Source organism: Micromesistius poutassou (genome assembly GCF_964030765.1).
Source record: "Micromesistius poutassou genome assembly, contig: SCAFFOLD_1054, whole genome shotgun sequence".
NCBI lineage: Eukaryota > Metazoa > Chordata > Actinopteri > Gadiformes > Gadidae > Micromesistius > Micromesistius poutassou.
Window position 1 is genome coordinate 886 of NW_028177537.1, and position 17,069 is coordinate 17,954.

The 17,069-nt window shown below is 51.1% G+C and overlaps 2 protein-coding genes across 2 annotated transcripts; one reads left to right on the top strand and one right to left on the bottom strand.

Moving 5' to 3' along the window:
• Nucleotides 1–1,508: 1,508 nt before the first annotated feature.
• Nucleotides 1,509–9,201, bottom strand: parp12b (poly (ADP-ribose) polymerase family, member 12b). Its single transcript, XM_084490949.1, has 9 exons — nt 8,721–9,201; nt 7,948–8,083; nt 6,637–6,931; nt 5,829–6,005; nt 4,184–4,306; nt 3,791–3,917; nt 3,240–3,414; nt 2,876–2,996; nt 1,509–2,175 (listed from the first exon to the last, which is right to left on the bottom strand). The coding sequence occupies exons 1-9, from the start codon at nt 9,047–9,049 to the stop codon at nt 2,075–2,077; spliced, it is 1,584 nt and encodes a 527-aa protein (XP_084347075.1). The 5' UTR covers nt 9,050–9,201; the 3' UTR covers nt 1,509–2,074.
• Nucleotides 9,202–10,261: 1,060 nt separating this feature from the next.
• kics2 (KICSTOR subunit 2) lies at nt 10,262–13,815 on the top strand. The gene is made up of 3 exons (XM_084490948.1): nt 10,262–10,567; nt 10,950–11,238; nt 12,840–13,815. The coding sequence occupies exons 1-3, from the start codon at nt 10,327–10,329 to the stop codon at nt 13,657–13,659; spliced, it is 1,350 nt and encodes a 449-aa protein (XP_084347074.1). The 5' UTR covers nt 10,262–10,326; the 3' UTR covers nt 13,660–13,815.
• Nucleotides 13,816–17,069: the final 3,254 nt, after the last annotated feature.

Here is a 17,069-nt window from a genome sequence, read left to right on the forward strand (position 1 = left end):
CTCACAGGCACACTAATATACCCACACGTACATACACACACTAACACACAGGGGCACTAACACTAACACTGTAGTACCTTGTATCAGTACACTAGTAGTACTCACACACACACACACACACACACACACACACACACACACACACACACACACACACACACACACACACACACACACACACACACACACACACACACACACACACACACACACACACACACACACACAACTGGCCCAGTCCCTCTCGCCTCGACGGTAGCCTGACTGACTGACCCCATTATTAGCCATAGCCCACATCACGTCTCCGAGCGGTTATGGTCACAACGTCCACACGGCATCACACTGTAGCCTGCAATGTCGTTTACCAAATGATATACCGGTACACACACACCGACACCGATATAGACGGGCCTGTAGTTCCGTCTATACCGGTGTCGGTAACGTGATCCGGTCCTAAGACACACATAGTAATCCATAGTATTAACACGGGCGCCAATTTGACGCCTTTGCAGCCAATCGCAATCTTGACCGGAGAATCGCTGGGATTTTTCCCCACAGTCATTTGACAAGGATATACCGGAGGCGTGCGTGTGCGTGTGTGTGTGTCGGTGTTTGAAGCCTACACACACACACACACACACACACACACCAGTAGCCCGTTCGTTTTAACACACCCTCCAAAGGCACCAGCAGCCAGACCCAGAAAGGGGGGCCTTGCCTTGCCATAACGCGAATATCAAAGCGAGCAGCGGTAGGGTGCAGGTCCATGTGTAGCCGACGAAAAAGGAAGAACGGATGGAACGACTGCCGTGATCGTACATCGCTACTATTCCACAACCCGCCCCCCCCCCCCCCGCCGTCACTACCCCCAAATAAAACACATGTTAATCCTCAAATGTAGGAAGGAGGGAGACCTACCTGTCATGTTGAAGATGCGGTGCGAGAACGTCACGCCTCTCCCCCACTACCGCGCGGTGCGCACGCTCTCCGGTCACTCGCTGCTCCACGCAAAGCAGCGGGGGGGGGGGGGGGGGGGGACGGAGGACGCGTGCACGCGCCCGCAGTCCGCGCTGTGAGCGTAGGGGGGGGGTAGACGCGCGTACTTGGCGGTCAGGGGATGCGACCGGCTAATAAAAAGCTCCAGAACAGTATAGACCCTCTTTTCGCTGCGTTGTGTTTATTCTCACAGGAAAACCGGCGGCGTTTGACGTCTCCGTCTCCGTCCCCCGCCACCCACTGCCTATACCGCTCCGCCTATGGATGCTCCGTCAGTGGATCAGTGGTCGGCGTTCGACAGCTGGTCTGCCCGTCACGACTGGAGGACGGAGTGGATTTGTGAGGAGGAGGACTACACTTGGAAATGAATCCTGAGAATCGATTCATACCTCGATCGATTCATCCCTGTGCGATTTAATTTGAGGGCCCACTTTGTCTGATAGATAAATATACAATAAGTAAGAAGGCAAACAAAAGACGAATCAAAGTGTAGAAAAACAACATCACACCAATCATTTAAAAGTAGATTTAATATTTCCTGCAATTAATAGAAGCACACATTCAAATGTGGCCTAAATGCATAGACAGATCTACACACAAATACATATTAGATAGATAGATATTGAAATATAGATAGGCCAATAGATATACAAATATATATATAATATAGAGATATAGCTACGTAAAGTGAGACAAAGTAACACACAATGCTGTTCAGTCATGTTCAGTATACTTCAACTTTAAATATAGAAAGGGTTAAGGCAATTTCAGTTCTTGCGTCTGTAACACAAGTCTGTGACACAAGTAAAACATGACGCACAAACTTTAACATGTGGAGGGAAGAAACATCACACTCTCCCGAATTCCACGGTCCCCTTCATCGAATAACCTCGTTAAGAACCATCCAATCACATTAAGTGCAGCATCCATGATTCAGGAAGGGGAACTCCCTTTGACCGTATATGGGCACCTATGATATATGATATAAGAGAGAGAGAGCGAGAGAGAGAGAGAGAGAGAGAGAGAGAGAGAGAGAGAGAGAGAGAGAGAGAGAGCGAGAGCGAGAGCGAGAGAGAGACTATCGTGCGGTCAGTGTCGCCACGCCGGCGGCGGACAGGAAGCGAGGTCGACGGCGGACGCGTCTCCTGGTGTCCAGCCGGCAGTTCCACTGGTACATGTCTGACACACACACACACACACACACACACACACACACACACACACACACACACACACACACACACACACACACACACACACACACACACACACACACACAATAATCCATCAATAATAATAGTAGTTTATATAGCTATTTATATAGCTCTTTTATTTCTTTTTGGTGCGCATGTGTGTGTGTGTGTGTGCATTAATGCGTGCGTGCGTTGGTGCGTGCGTTGGTGCGTGCGTTGGTGCGTGCGTGCGTTGGTGCGTGCGTTGGTGCGTGCGTTGGTGCGTGTGTGCGTTGGTGCGTGGTGGTGCGTTGGTGCGTGCGTTGGTGCGTGCGTTGGTGCGTGCGTGTGTTGGTGCGTGCGTTGGTGCGTGCATGGGTGCGTTGGTGCGTTCGTTGGTGCGTGTGTGTGTTGGTGCGTGCGTTGGTGCGTGCGTTGGTGGGTGCGTGCGTTGGTGCGTGCGTTGTGCGTGTGTGCGTTGGTGCGTGCATGTGTTGTGCGTGCGTGCGTGCGTTGGTGCGTGCGTGCGTTGGTGCGTGTGTGCGTTGGTGCGTGCGTGCGTTGGTGTGTGCGTGCGTGCGTTGGTGCGTGTGTTGGTGCGTGCGTGCGTTGGTGCGTGCGTGCGTTGGTGCGTGTGTTGGTGCGTGCGTGCGTTGGTGCGTGCGTGCGTTGGTGCGTGCGTGCATTGGTGCGTGAGTGTGTGTCACCTTTAAAGCAGAGGAGATATTCCCGGAAGCCTCTCATCAGTTTGACCTCGTCCAGGGGGTTCTTCTGGTAGGCCTGCTCCAGGTCCCGGGAGGTCACCGAGGTGGTCCTCTGGCCGCTGTCCTAAACAAAGGTTTAAATAAAGTTTTGGACGCTTAAATAGCCGCTTAATTTCCGGGGAAATGTTTCCAAACTTCAGTAAACACGTTCAAAGATATTTCAATACCAGCCGAAAAATGATCCTTTGGCCAAAGAATCGTAAATAATTAGAGTTAAAAAGGTATCATTATGTGTTAGATTCTATTATTGTAATACTTTAAGCTGTAATAATTGTAATCACAGATCAGGTGGAGGAGGCGGACTCACGGGCTGGCCGTACTCCACCCAGCTGCGGTGGTTGTCCCGGTAGAACCACGCCCACTCCGTGGTCAGGGTGTAGTGGGGCGGCGTGGTCACCGACGACACCGTGGACAGCCGGCGCACCCGGTGGGCCCTGCTGCCCACGGTCATGGTGAGGAAGTCCACCGGTCTGGAGCCAGGGCTGGAACCAGGACCAGGACCAGGACCAGGACCAGGACCAGGACCAGGACCACCACACCAGAACCAGGACCAGGACCAGGACCAGCCAGGACCAGGACCAGAACCAGGACCAGGACCAGGACCACCACACCAGAACCAGGACCAGGACCAGGACCGACACACCAGAACCAGGACCAGGACCAGAACCACCACACCAGAATCACAACCAGGACCAGCACACCAGAACCAGGACCAGGACCAGCACACCAGAACCAGGACCGGGAGGGAGAGGGCGAGAGCGACAGACTTGACAGTGAGACAAAGAGAACGAGAACGAGAAAGAGAGAGACAGCCAGACAGCGAGCGAGAGAGAGAGAGAACAAGGATTGAACTCTGACCTTTTCCTGGCGTCCGGGTCGCAGAAGGCCAACTCAATCTGCTCCATGTGCCTCAGGTCACACCAGGCTCCGCCCTTCAGCACCTCCCACTTATAGGGCATGTTGAAGTGCACCAGCATGCACTGGTCTGGGGGGACAACACAAAACACAAGACATGTGGAGCAGGATCACAAGGTTCCTTCCAAAACATCAAGGCGCCTGTTTCCCCTGGTCTTATTTGGTCAATTGAAAATGAGTTGTAAGGATCACACTTCCGATAGTCCATTGTGTGTCTTCTTTAATTGGATGTGTGTCGCCATCTAGTGGTGTTGCAAGGTAATTGCAGATTAAATATGACGACGAATTTAAAGTTGTATTGCGCTTCCAAGACGGCAGCTGTGTGCGGAAGCTCACCTTCAAATTGGCATCTTTTGCGGAGGAAGTGGAGACAGATGTTGACGTTGGAAGTCCTCTGATCTGTCTGATCTGTCTGAATGACGGGCAAACTCAGCTTGTGTCTCAAATCAGACATACCAACTAATGGACCAATAGGAAACAGAGAGGGAGAGGCAGAGCGAGAGAGCGAGAGAGCGAGAGAGCGAGAGAAAGAAAGACAGAGATTTGTTATTGCTGGCAGAATCCTGTGTTACTCAAAGTGATAAAGCATTGTCCAGTTAAGACAGAGCACCAGGAATGAAAAATATATAGAATTATAATAGAACACGAAGCAAACCAAAATAAAAAAATTAAATAAAATAGTTTCAGGAAATAGAAAGAAAATAAAAAAAAATAAAAATTAGAATGATAAAATAATAAAATAATAATAAAATACATAGAAAGAGGGATTATGTTTATGAATAGGACTCGATCACATCATGCCAAATGTGATATATAGCTAAGTTAAATTCTGCTCGAATGTCAAAACAATCCTCAAGAAGCGGTTGCCAGATTTTCAGGAAGACTGGAATTCCTTAAACGCGCCTCAGCCATGGGTGGAATCAGAAAACACCCCTTACTTGTTTTTGTATAATGGAGTCCATGTACAACACACACACACACACACACACACACACACACACACACACACACACACACACACACACACACACACACACACACACACACACACACACTTATAGCACAACAGTTTCGTCGTGCTTTCTTTGACTTCAACAGATCACCCTTCATTTTGTGTAGCATCATGTGTTATAGTGGTTCTAGTGTATAGTGGTTATAGTGTATAGTGGTTCTAGTGTATAGTGGTTCTAGTGTATAGTGGTTCTGGTGTATACCGGACGACTTCCACAAGTTTCAATTAAATGCAAAACAGGGGACTTATCAGGATGCAATACGTGCAACGTTATGTGGTCTGTAAAGAGGGACAGGTGATCGGTTGTGTCGTCTATTTGAATAGATGAAAGTCTGGATGTACTCGTATATGACTAGCACTTGCATGGATAAATGCAAAAATTAAGTAAATATAGCGGGCAAACAACAACAAAACATCAATTTAAGCAGAATGGCTGTGATATGTCCCCATTGCTTATAATGGCAGCTTGGTGTAGCAAAGGCCCAGGCCGTGAAGCACCTCCTCTAAACATGAAGGACGCAGGGTGGTGATGTTGAATCTGGTTTGCTTTTCAAGTTGTAGTTAATGAACAGTGCAAGGCTGCTCCTCCACTGCCATGCAGGAGATCTCCCTGCGTGGAGACGGCTGCTTTAACCACACTGACACTCAGTGTGACACTCAGTGTGACACTCAGTGTGACACTCAGTGTGACACTCAGTGTGACACTGAGTGTGACACTCAGTGTGCAGCAGGTGTGCAGCAGGTGTGCAGCAGGTGTGCAGCTTCACCCAGCCCCAGAGTCCAGTCAGACTCGGGCCAGGTGAGGTCTGCTTCAACCAGCCGTCATCCACACACACTCCCACACTTGGGATGAAGTGTAGATGACATTAATCCAGTTTATAAACGGGTTGGCAAAGCCAAAGCAGTTTTAACGTGGACAACATGACTTTCTGTGACTCCACTTTCTCCATCACTGGTGTGGAGACTCACGTGGGGAACCACGGAGAGGTTGGGCATCGGCTGGGATGGTCAATGAGCGGGACGGGCCGTCTGCCGCCATCTTGAAGCGGGCTGGATGAGAAGATCCGTAGCGGATCTTAGCCGCTCTGCGTTTCTCCCGAATGGCGTTGAATCCTTCAGGCTGGCGCAGAGTCTCTTGGGTTGGGGCTGGAAAGAAGGAAATGGTCAGTGTTGTGCATGAACTAGTTCAGAAGAACTAGTTCAAAAGAACTAGGTCATTGAACAAGTTAATTTTTCTATGAACTTTGAACTGAACGTAACACATTTTGAACTAAAGAACTTGAACTAGTTCAGATTTTGTGACATTCTGAATTGATGCTTAGGTCCAGATGACATGTTTATTATATTTATGTTTATTAAATAGAGTTACTGTCTTAGTTGCGATGAATGAAACAGGTGTACAAACATTTTTTTCTTTTCTAAAAAAACTGTACTGAAAACTGAACTGAACATGAACTAGTTCAAAACGGAATTGGTGAACTATGAAGGTGAATTTATTCATTTTCTTTTGTATGAACTGAACTTTGAACTAGTTCATGTGAAGTGTGAACTTGCACGACACTGGAAATGGTTGTGGTGTCATGATAGATAGGATGGTTCTGGTGGCCAGCCTCTAGAACAGCTCTTTCTCTGGTCTCCAATTTGCGTAGATAGATAGATGGACAAAATAGTCACGTAGGAATTTAGTAGGAATTTACAATGCAAATCACTGATCTGATCTAACCCTGTTGTTTAACTCAGCCAGCGCAATAGAAGACCAGCTCGACCAGCTGCTCACCTTGGGCAGCGTTAGCCCCCCCGCTAGCTTGCGGCGCGGCGGCGGCGGCGGCTAGGAGGTGGTGGCGGTTCTGATAGATGACGAGCAGGTCTCTGACGATGTCACCGCCGTCGCGCAGGCCCCTCCCCTCCAGCAGCTCCAGGCCGCGGCGGTCGGGCGCGTGCAGCCGCTGGCACTGGGCGCCGAAGCGGCAGCGGCCCTGGGCGTGGTGCAGGCACAGGTGCAGCTTGGTGCAGCTGCCCTGGAAGGTGCAGGCGCCGCTGGGCGCCACACCGCGGTTGTAGTGCCTGCACACCTGTGTGATGTCACACACACACACACACACATGGGCCTTATGGGTCAGAGGTCAGAGGTCGGAGGGTGGCAGACGAAGCTCGTTTCCGGAGCCCAATGAAAGAGACCAACGTGTAGTTCCTCCATCGGCCGCTAGGTGGCGACTGGCGACTGGCGACGGTCAGACGCAAAAACACCGGTCATCGTTTTTGAGTCAATGGAAAAATTGTGAGGGATTCTCGTAAGTAAGAGAGGAAGCGTTTGACAGTTTTATTTATTTAAAAAAATTATTCAGGATTGAATAAAATAAGAGTTTTGGCCATAGACTGCTGCAAGGAGGCCTTTCAATCCCCACCCTAAATGTGCTAAACATATTATAATATATTATAAATGTATTATTATAAGTTGTTGCAAAACAAGTCGAGGCGGCAGCCATAAGGATCAATGGATGACGTCGCTGGTTTCAGCCCCCTGATTGGGCAAGTCTTGCCCAGTGAGAGGGCATGAGGCCTGAGGGCCAATCAAAAGAGAGGGATTCAAGATGTAATCATAGAAAATAATTCCCTCTGAACACGCTGAAATGTTATACTTTACCTTGCAAGAAATGGATCACATACTTCTGGTAATTTTTTCCTCCTTTTTTTCATGTTTTCTTTTTTTTTTTTCTTTTTCTTTTTTTGTATATTAAATTTTTTTTTTTTTACATTTCTTACTTCAGTTCTCCCATCTTGTCTTCATCCAAACTCCGGCCGTGACGTCTCTCAGTGGTTCAACATAATAATCTTTTGTTTGCCGCGGTCACCTCTTTACAAATAGGCTGAGCTGTCAGTGAAGCACGCCACAAGAACCACAAAAGGAAATCCGGACACCGAAACCCCGAGGACTCTGGTTGCACCGAAACTTAGCTAGAACTGGTTTGGCGCAGTTGCCCAATGAGCAAGCTTTGTGGCAACCCTTTTTTTTGGGGGTGTGTGTTGAAGTAAATGGGGTAAATTCACCATGGCTGGTTGGCCTGTCCCCTCTAGCGGCGCCTCTCACCTCGGGCAGCAGGCTCGGGTCGTTCTGCAGCAGCAGCACGAAGAGGTCCTCTTGCGGGAGGTCCTGCAGGGTGCAGTCCCGCAGGACCGGCTGGTTGTGCGGGCACCGCAGGTCGTGAGAGTGCTTGCATGGTTTTCTGGAAGGGACGACAGAGGGACAGATCATGTAAATACACTGTCTGGAACACACCTGGCGTGGCGAGAAGAGTAAAACAACCTCAAACCTATGTAAATAAACGACGAGACGGGATAGAGATAAATAAAATGATAAACACAGTCGTGTTGGATACAGTAATATTTGAACAGAGTTCAAAAACATATAACGTTTGTCAAGTGCGAAGTGTAACAGTATTGCCACGCAAACCATTTGATAAATGTCATACGGAGGTAAGAGATCATTTGTTGTAGTAACTTGGACAAGGTGAAGTGTTTTTATTTTTATTATTTCATGTCTGGTTCGTTGGATATATGTCACAGCATGATATTATTATAACAAGGAACACAAAGCCTCAGAATAAGTAGCCTAGTCATACAATCATGACACATGTATTATTAATCGGTCAATGTGTTTTTATCTAATGTTTACACTAGGTTCAACTCGAAAAAATGTTGATAAAGTACATGATAGAATATGTAGTAGGACTAACTAATGAACGCACTTTATACATTATGGCATTTAAACGTGAAGGCTACATTTCTAGTCAAGTAGGCCTAATGCATTGAGCTTTAAGTTTCGATTTGTCAAAAATGAAACTATAAACTCACCCAACTCACCCATTTTTCCCGAATCTGCAATTCCCATACACATAATATTTGCAAATGTGCAATTCCTCACACTTTTCCTCATAACAAGTCCCTTTCCAATATTCCTTGCACAAACGTAGAGAGGTTTTCGCCACGACCACGGAGTCACTGTCCACCGCGGTGCGCTTCACCTCGAAACGAGCGCACTTCATGATGAACCAAAAGTCGCCCTGGGTCACATCGAAGCTCTTTAAGATCTGCTCGTACAACTGCGAGGAGGCCATGGAGCCCTTAGACCTACAAATCACACTGGTGGCATGGTGAATCACTGCATCACGGAGAACTTCATAAGTCGACATCTTGACACCTAAACATAGCAGGTACAATTATCTCTACAGTCTCTCCACGGATCCGCACCAACAACCAATACCTACACTCAAAGAGGATGGTGACGAAGTAGGTGGTGCAAAACAACGTCCCTCACCAGCGTGTTGCTCTCCACCCCTAAACAGTAAACACACAACGGTGAAATGCGCGTAACACTAAAATAGCTGTTTGGGGGATACCGCCCCCTGGTGGAGAACGGTGGTCACTGCCTCCATCGCTCAGGGAGATTCCATTAAAAGGGTGATGTTATGTTATGCCATCAGGAGGCGTGAGTGTGACCAGCCTTCACAGGCCGTTTGGGAAACGGATCACACTCACACCTGGCGGCGTAATATCCCCCCTTTGAAATTATGTTAATCTAACCTACCATTTAAACGTTAACGTATTAAATATACATTGGAATATACCACTCGTGGACGTTTCTGTGTTAAGAGTTTTTTAATTCAGCGTTTTCGTTAGGGTAGTAGGCCTAACTGCTTTAATTATCGCTAAACGTTTAGGAGATTCTGGACTCGACGTCCTGTAATAAACGGTTCATGTTCAAAGATGTGCTGCATTGATTTGGACACATCTGATGCTTTTATGACGGCCCTAACTGTACTGATAGGCCTGCAAGAGGGTGTAGGTATACTCGAGTAACCGTACCTTAATAAGAGCGTCCTTCACGTCTATTAATATCCCCTGCGATACCTTGTGCAGGTGCTGGTCGTCATCCATACCAGTTCGACAGTGAAAGGCAGCAGTTTTCTCACAATTGATGTGTTCCTCGACGTAGTAACCCAATATCACTTCTTATTTTACCATCGTTTTTTGTGACTAATGTGGCTTTAATAGCAGTTATTTTATTACGGCTGATGAATGGAGCAGCGGCTTATGCGAGTTCGCTTTTTGGCCCTTGGGGGGATCCGTATTGTTGACATGCTGCGTAACCAACATGGCTGTCAGGCGGTGAGCGCTTGCTGATCCTTGTCCATTTTAAACAGACTAAAGTATCATCTTTAAAATACTTGTTTACAATATAAACTATACTCGACTATAGACTACTACTACAGACTATAAATTTGTCCACATTCACGGCGGAACGATATCGTTTCATTCGCGCAATAGTCCGAAATCAGTTTACAATTGCCTTCCGCCTCATCTCCTTCACGTTAAGCTGTACGACTTTACGATCTGTCCATTTCACTTTGTTTTCCCCCATGTGTAGAGTCGTATCCAAACCTGTGGAGTGACCTAGCCCTGAGCCCTGATGACCGAGGCTGTGCGGGAGGATGAGCTGCGGCCGGTGCCCCGGGAGAGGGCCATCCTGGAGAGCTTCTTTACGCAGCTGGGCATGTTCTCCTTCGACCGGGCGAAGGACTACGTGGAGAAGGAGAAGGACACCACCAAGGGGGCCGGGGCCATCTGGACGGCCCTGCTGGCCGCCCTGGCCCACCTGGCCGCCGCGGAGAAGGCGTACTACAACATGACGTTCCTCGGACAGAAGCTGGGTAAAGTCAACGTTACGCACCGTGTGACCACGGACGGTGTTCCGCGTACGGAATCGGAGACGTCGCCCAGCAGGGGTTGTTGCAGATTGAATTGCGTTCGTTAATACATTTATGTTGGTGTTCATTTAAACCATGTATTGAGAAAAATGTGACCTTTAAGGTTTTATTTTTGGCGCAATCGGCTCAATTTGTCGTCATTCCCCCCCTCCTCTCTCCACTCCCCCCCCCCCCCCCCCCCCTCCTCTCTCCACTCCCCCCCCCCCTCCTCCCCCCTTCCCTCCACTCCCCCCCCTCCTCCCTCCACTCCCCCTCCTCCCCCCCCCCTCCTCCCCTCCTCCCCCCTCCCCCCCCCTCCACTCCCCCCCCCCCTCCCCCCCTGCAGGCGGCCAGTCGTTCTTCAGCCGTAAGGACTCCATCCGCACCACCTACACGTCGCTGCACAACGAGCTGCGTAAGGTGGTGACGGCGGTGCGGCACGCGGCGCAGGGCTCCGCCCCCTGCCTGGAGGAGCTGCTGTCCCACCTGGCGGAGCAGCTGTGTCACTTCACGCAGGCGCGCACCGAGATGGCCGACCTGTACGAGAAGATGCACTCGCTGGCCGCGCACAAGAGCTTTGACTCGGAGGAGCTGGTGGCCGCCCTGGAGGCCGTCCTGCAGAAGTACAGCTCCAGGTGGGGGGGGGGGGGGGGGGCCTCCAGGTGGGGGGGGGGGGGCTCCAGGTGGGGGGGGGCTCCAGGTGGGTCACTGGGGGGGGGGCTCCAGGTGGGGGGGGGGGGGGGGGGGCTCCAGGTGGGTCACTGGGGGGGGGGGGTGGGGGGGCTCCAGGTGGGTCACTGGGGGGGGCTCCCATATCGATACCACTATCGGAAATTCCTACAATATTTCCTGAGATGAAGCAGCGTGTGTCAGTCCATGTGCCGCGTGGCGACGGTCACATGACCAGTTTGTTTACTACTCAGAGCGGCGTTACGCCGCGGCCGACCGGCGGAGGTGGAACGTCAGAACGGGAAACGCGTCCTCTCTGACCTGACGTGCGTTCGAGCTGCCGAGTCGGAAAAACATGGATGCATGGACGCTTAACTTAAAGATTACAAATGGATTATTCTAATTCTAGATTATAAATGTAAACGTTCTAGTTCTGAAAAGAAATAACAATTGTTGAAAGTAACTGAACCGACTCTACATCGATGACGTCATAAGAGAACCCTTCAATAAGAACAAGTGCATCGAGTCGCTACGATGCTAGACGCTGTATCGGTGTATCTACTCGCTATCAGTACTCAAGGTCAGGTACTCGGTACTCAAGGTCAGGGATCAGGCGTGGGAACAGAAAGTGTGAAAACAAACATGAGCCACACGCTGTGAGCCCTGAGCTACAGAAACACACAGAGACACAGAGACACACAGACACACACAGAGACACACACAGAAAGACACACAGAGACACACAGAGACACACAGAGAGACACACACAGAGACACACAGAAACACACAGAGACACAGAGACACACACAGAGACACACAGGGACACACACATTCTGCTGCTCCAGACGACTCTGAACAGCAGTGCATGGACCAAGGTGATTAGATACTAAAAACAGACTCAGAGTGTGTGTGTGTGAGTGTGTGTGTGTGTGTGTGAGGTTGATCATTAGCCAGAGCGTGTGACTACATGGGGGATCGTCCTGGCTGACCTGGTGGGCGACGGTCAGCCAGCTTCTGTGTTCTCAGCACAACCTCAACAAGCTCAACAACATCAGAACTCATGGTCTCAGGTCTCATGACCGCCCGCTGGTTCCCGCTCTGAATGAGAGGATGAGAGTGGGGGGGTTAATGCCGGCATCTTTGAGAGGTTCACAGAAGAATGTGTTAACGTGTGTGAGTGTGCTTTTATTTATTTTTACACCGATACTGCGCTCCCTGTTTAAGGGATGTCTGCCACTCGTTGGTGTCAATGAGAGGGTTCTTGTGAAAAAGTGAGGGGAGCTTTTACTTTGAAATCCGGAAGTTGTTTGATCATGTTTCTTTCAATCATTGATTTAAAGAAATATCAATCAATGATCAATCATATTTCTTTAAATCATTGATTAGAAAGAAATATCCACACATTCAGACTTTTTATTTCTATCCCAACGCCCTCCCACTCCTCCTCCCCTCACTCTCCTCTTCCTCCTCCTCCTCATCCCCTCCCTCCTCCCCTCACCCTCCTCCACCCCCTCCTCCCCTCACTCCCCTCCCCCCCCCCCCCCCCCCCCCCCCCTGCCCTCCCCAGGTTCTACCACCCCATCCTGGGCCGGGTGGAGGAGGGCTTCCAGACGGAGGTGGACGTGGTGACCCAGCTGCTGCGCTGCCAGGCCCAGGTGTCGGAGTGGCGCTTCCTGCCGGCGCTGCTCAGCCTCCACGGCGCCCACTCCAAGCTGGCGGCGTGGGGCCAGCTGCTGCAGCGGCAGAAGGAGACGCGCAAGCACCTGTTCGGCGGCCAGTCGCAGCGCTCGGTGCCGCCGCCGCACCTCTACCTGTGGCTGCAGGGCTTCCAGGCCGCGCTGCTCGCCAAGTTCACCTTCTACTTCCACGAGGCGCTGGGCCGCCAGGCCACGCCGGCCGACATGCGGGCGCTGACGGCGCGCGCCTCGCCCGACTACCACGGCAAGGTGGCGGCGTTCATCCGCAAGCACGACGCCAGCAACGTGTCGCTGGTGTTCGACAACCGCGGCTCGGAGAGCTTCCAGGGCCACGGCTACCACCACCCCCACGCCTACCGAGAGGCGCCCAAGGGCGTGGAGCAGTTCCCCGCCGTGGTGTCGCTGCCGGCCGGCGAGCGGCCGCTGACCCACTGGCCCAACGTCATCATGATGATGAGCGACCGCGCCGCCGAGCTCAACGCGCTGGACAAGGCGGTGCACTTCTACGACGACAAGGTGCAGAGCACCTACTACCTGACGCGGCCCGAGCCCCACTTCACCCTCGTGGTCATCTTCGACGGCCGCAAGTCGGAGAAGGAGTCGCACGTCGCCGCCTTCCTGCAGGAGATCGCCGGCTCGCTGCGCAACTCCAAGCCCTTCGCCACGCTGAAGCCCGGGTCCAAGGGTTGACCCCCGACCCCCGACCCCCGACCCCTGACCCCTGACCCCCGACCCCCGAGGTGACTGAATGAATAGGGGTCGGACTCGGAACAGGCACGTGGCAGGACGCCTGTTTGTCCCGTCGTAGAGACAGAAGTGTGTGTGTGTGTGTGTGTGTGTGTGTGTTTACTCGCTAACAAAGCGTTTTCTGATAGCTGATGAATGACTTATGATCATATCTTCCTTTGATGTTTTTTTCTCTGACTCTTCTCCACTATTTGTGGAGCTATAATATATATAATGTGAAGATCGTTTCAGACCAAAGAGGAACACGACTTGTACAACGGCTCCACCACTTGTTAGCGAGGGATGAGAAAAGCCTTCAATGAAAAGCAGATGATTGGATAACATTGGATGGTCATTGTCTCTTGATTTCGGAGAGGGTATTTTAAACCAGATTTTATCATCCTCATCATTTCTTTAGAGTTATTAATTGAGTTATCAATTACACTTGCCGCCATATCCTGAAATAAAACGGGGATGAACGCACAACGCTCCCAACGACTCGCGGAGCGGCGGCGTCTGGTGTGTGAATGAATCCCAAACCAAGTGTTTTGCTTGAATTCTAATTTATTCAGGTTGATTTATATTATAAATACAACACATCGATACAATTCCTTTTGGCTATACGAGCTTAGCTTTAGGAAGCTCAGGGTTTCAAATACAGCAACACTTAACAGGACAAAATCCTTTCCTTTTGACTTATGGTACACATTCAGGGAGAGCCTTCCCTCCTCCTCGTTAAGTTAAAATGCACCAACATGTTTGTGGTGCTACATGCCAAGTACACAATCCCTATACATCAAAGTGCAATGTCACGATGGGTAAAACGCTAGAGTTTGGATAATTATTCGGTGATCTACTTTTTGAAACACTTTCTGGTCCTTTCTGTTGGGAGCGGTCCTGTGGTGCTCTCCGGGGGACATGCGTGAGTGAGTGGATTTCGAAAAAACTCACCAAAAAAAGGGTAGAGGTAAAAAAAAAGGCACTTTCACATATACACACACCACACACACACACACGTGTTCTCTCGTGCACACACACACACGCACCCACGCAGATGTGCATTGTCAGCCCATCTCAAAGTCATTCCACCGTCTATTGGTCACATTCAGTGTGCTGTTCAAGTGATGTTTATTAAATGTTTTTGGGCTGTTGTATACACACACACACACTTCCACAAACACACACACACACATAAATACACACACACACTCACTCCCACAAACACATACTCAGCCCCACCCTGTTAGCTTACTGTGAATTTAAGGTTAGCATGTGACAACCAGGTCAACCATTTACACACACACACACATGCGCAAACACACAAACACACGCTCGCACTCACACACACGCACGCAGTGGCATGCTTCTTTTTTGGGGGGTGAGGGGGGGTAACTGTCATACACACTTAGAAAACTCACAGGTCCAACTCACGTGTTGTGGCACTCAAGGCAGACATGAATAATCTATGACCATCACTATTTCAGCGTGTTTTGGGAACACAAAAAAAAAGCGACACACAAGCACACCGAGGCGCACACACACACACACACACACACGCACGCACGCACGCGCACACACACACGCAAAATCACCCACCACACAAATGGGGAAAGAAATCATACACCACGACCCGAATCCAGAAAGTTCCATTTCAAGCCTATAACTTAAACGCCACCACTGTGGCGCGGCAACCCTGTACACACATGGGGTCAAAGGTCACCCTGTACACACATGGGGTCAAAGGTCACCCTGTACACACATGGGGTCAAAGGTCACCCTGTACACACATGGGGTCAAAGGTCACCCTGTACACACATGGGGTCAAAGGTCACCCTGTACACACATGGGGTCTGAGGTCCGTGGCACGAGAAGGCCGCCGCTAAAGAGTTGAGTGACTGTTCCGTGAACAGCACGCCGCACATTCATCGGATGGCTAAAACAGTCGCTTAATAAATACTGGAAACATTCATTTTTTTAGTAGTTGAATAATTGGTTAGATAACTTTTTTTTTTTTTTTCTCCTTCTTCTTCTCCTCCTCGTCGACCGACGAGAACCCCCCCCCCCCCCCCCAGAGGCGTGGACCCCCCCCCCCCCCCCGAGAGGCGTGGTTTGGGGTCAAAGTCAGAGTAGCAGCGGCGCCAAGTGAAATAGTAAAAAGAAGAAGAAATAAAAAGAACTACAGGTCCTGGACTCCAAAGATGGACGCCGTCGGGGGGGGGGGGCGGGTCCAACTCCGGTTGGCTTCCGTAGATGAATGACAGACACGGCAGCCAGTCTTTTTAAAGATTGAAGAACAACAGCAGCCTTCGTCTCTCTGCGTACTCTGGCGCTTCACGATCACTGGAACTACATCTCCCCGCGCGCACAGCGGGGCTGGACCTGCTGCACACGGCAGGACGACTCCTCCTGTACCTCCTCCCTCCCTCCCTCCCCTCCCTCCCTCCCTCCCTCCCTCCCTCCCTCCCTCTCTCTTTAAGCACTCCTTTAAGCTAACCACTGATAAATGCTTCGATACACGGAGAAAGTGAACCCCTACACACCAAAGAGAGTACACACCAACCTGACAACACATAAATATCATGGCATATCATATCGTAGATCAATTTCATATATTAGACTTTTTTTTTTGTTATTACTACAGTAAAACCCTTATTGTTATTATTATTATTATTAATATTCAATTTCTTTTCTTTTAAACATCTCCCTCCTACCGTTTCTACCCTCATGTTTGATTATAAACGGTAAGCGATACCCTGATCACCTCTGAAGGGCCCCGTTTAGGGCCTGGGGCCCGGCCTGATTCCGGGGGGGCCTGGACTTCGTGGGGGTGGGGGGGGGGGGGCCCTGGGGGCCCCTGGGGGCCCCGGACTCACATGGTGCAAGACTTGTCCAGCGGCGAGGGCGGCGGCGGCGGGGGGGTGCTGCCGCTCTTGGGCGGCACGGCGGGCTTGGGCCTCAGGGCCGGCGGGGGCCTCAGAGGGGCCCCCCCCATGCGGCCCGGCGGCGGCGGCGGCGCCACGGGCTTGAAGGACGCGGCGGCGTCGGGGGGGGAGGGGTGGCCGGGCCGGGGGGGCGGGCCGGGCAGCGGGCTGACGGGGCTCATGGGGCTGAGCGGGCTGGGCGTCCCCGGGGTGCCGGGGGTCCCCGGGGTGCTGGGGGTGCTGTGGGGGCTGGGCGACTCGGAGGAGCAGGTGGTGGCGGTGGAGGAGGAGGTGGTGTTGGTGGAGGAGGTGGAGGTGGAGGCGCTCTTCTGCGTGTCCAGCGTGTCCAGGACCACGTCGGGCGCCGGCCGCCCGCCGTGACGCTCCAGCTGCCGCAGCTCGCCCAGCGCCGCGCTCACCGTCTCCTCCATGTCCTGTAGGGGACGCACGCAC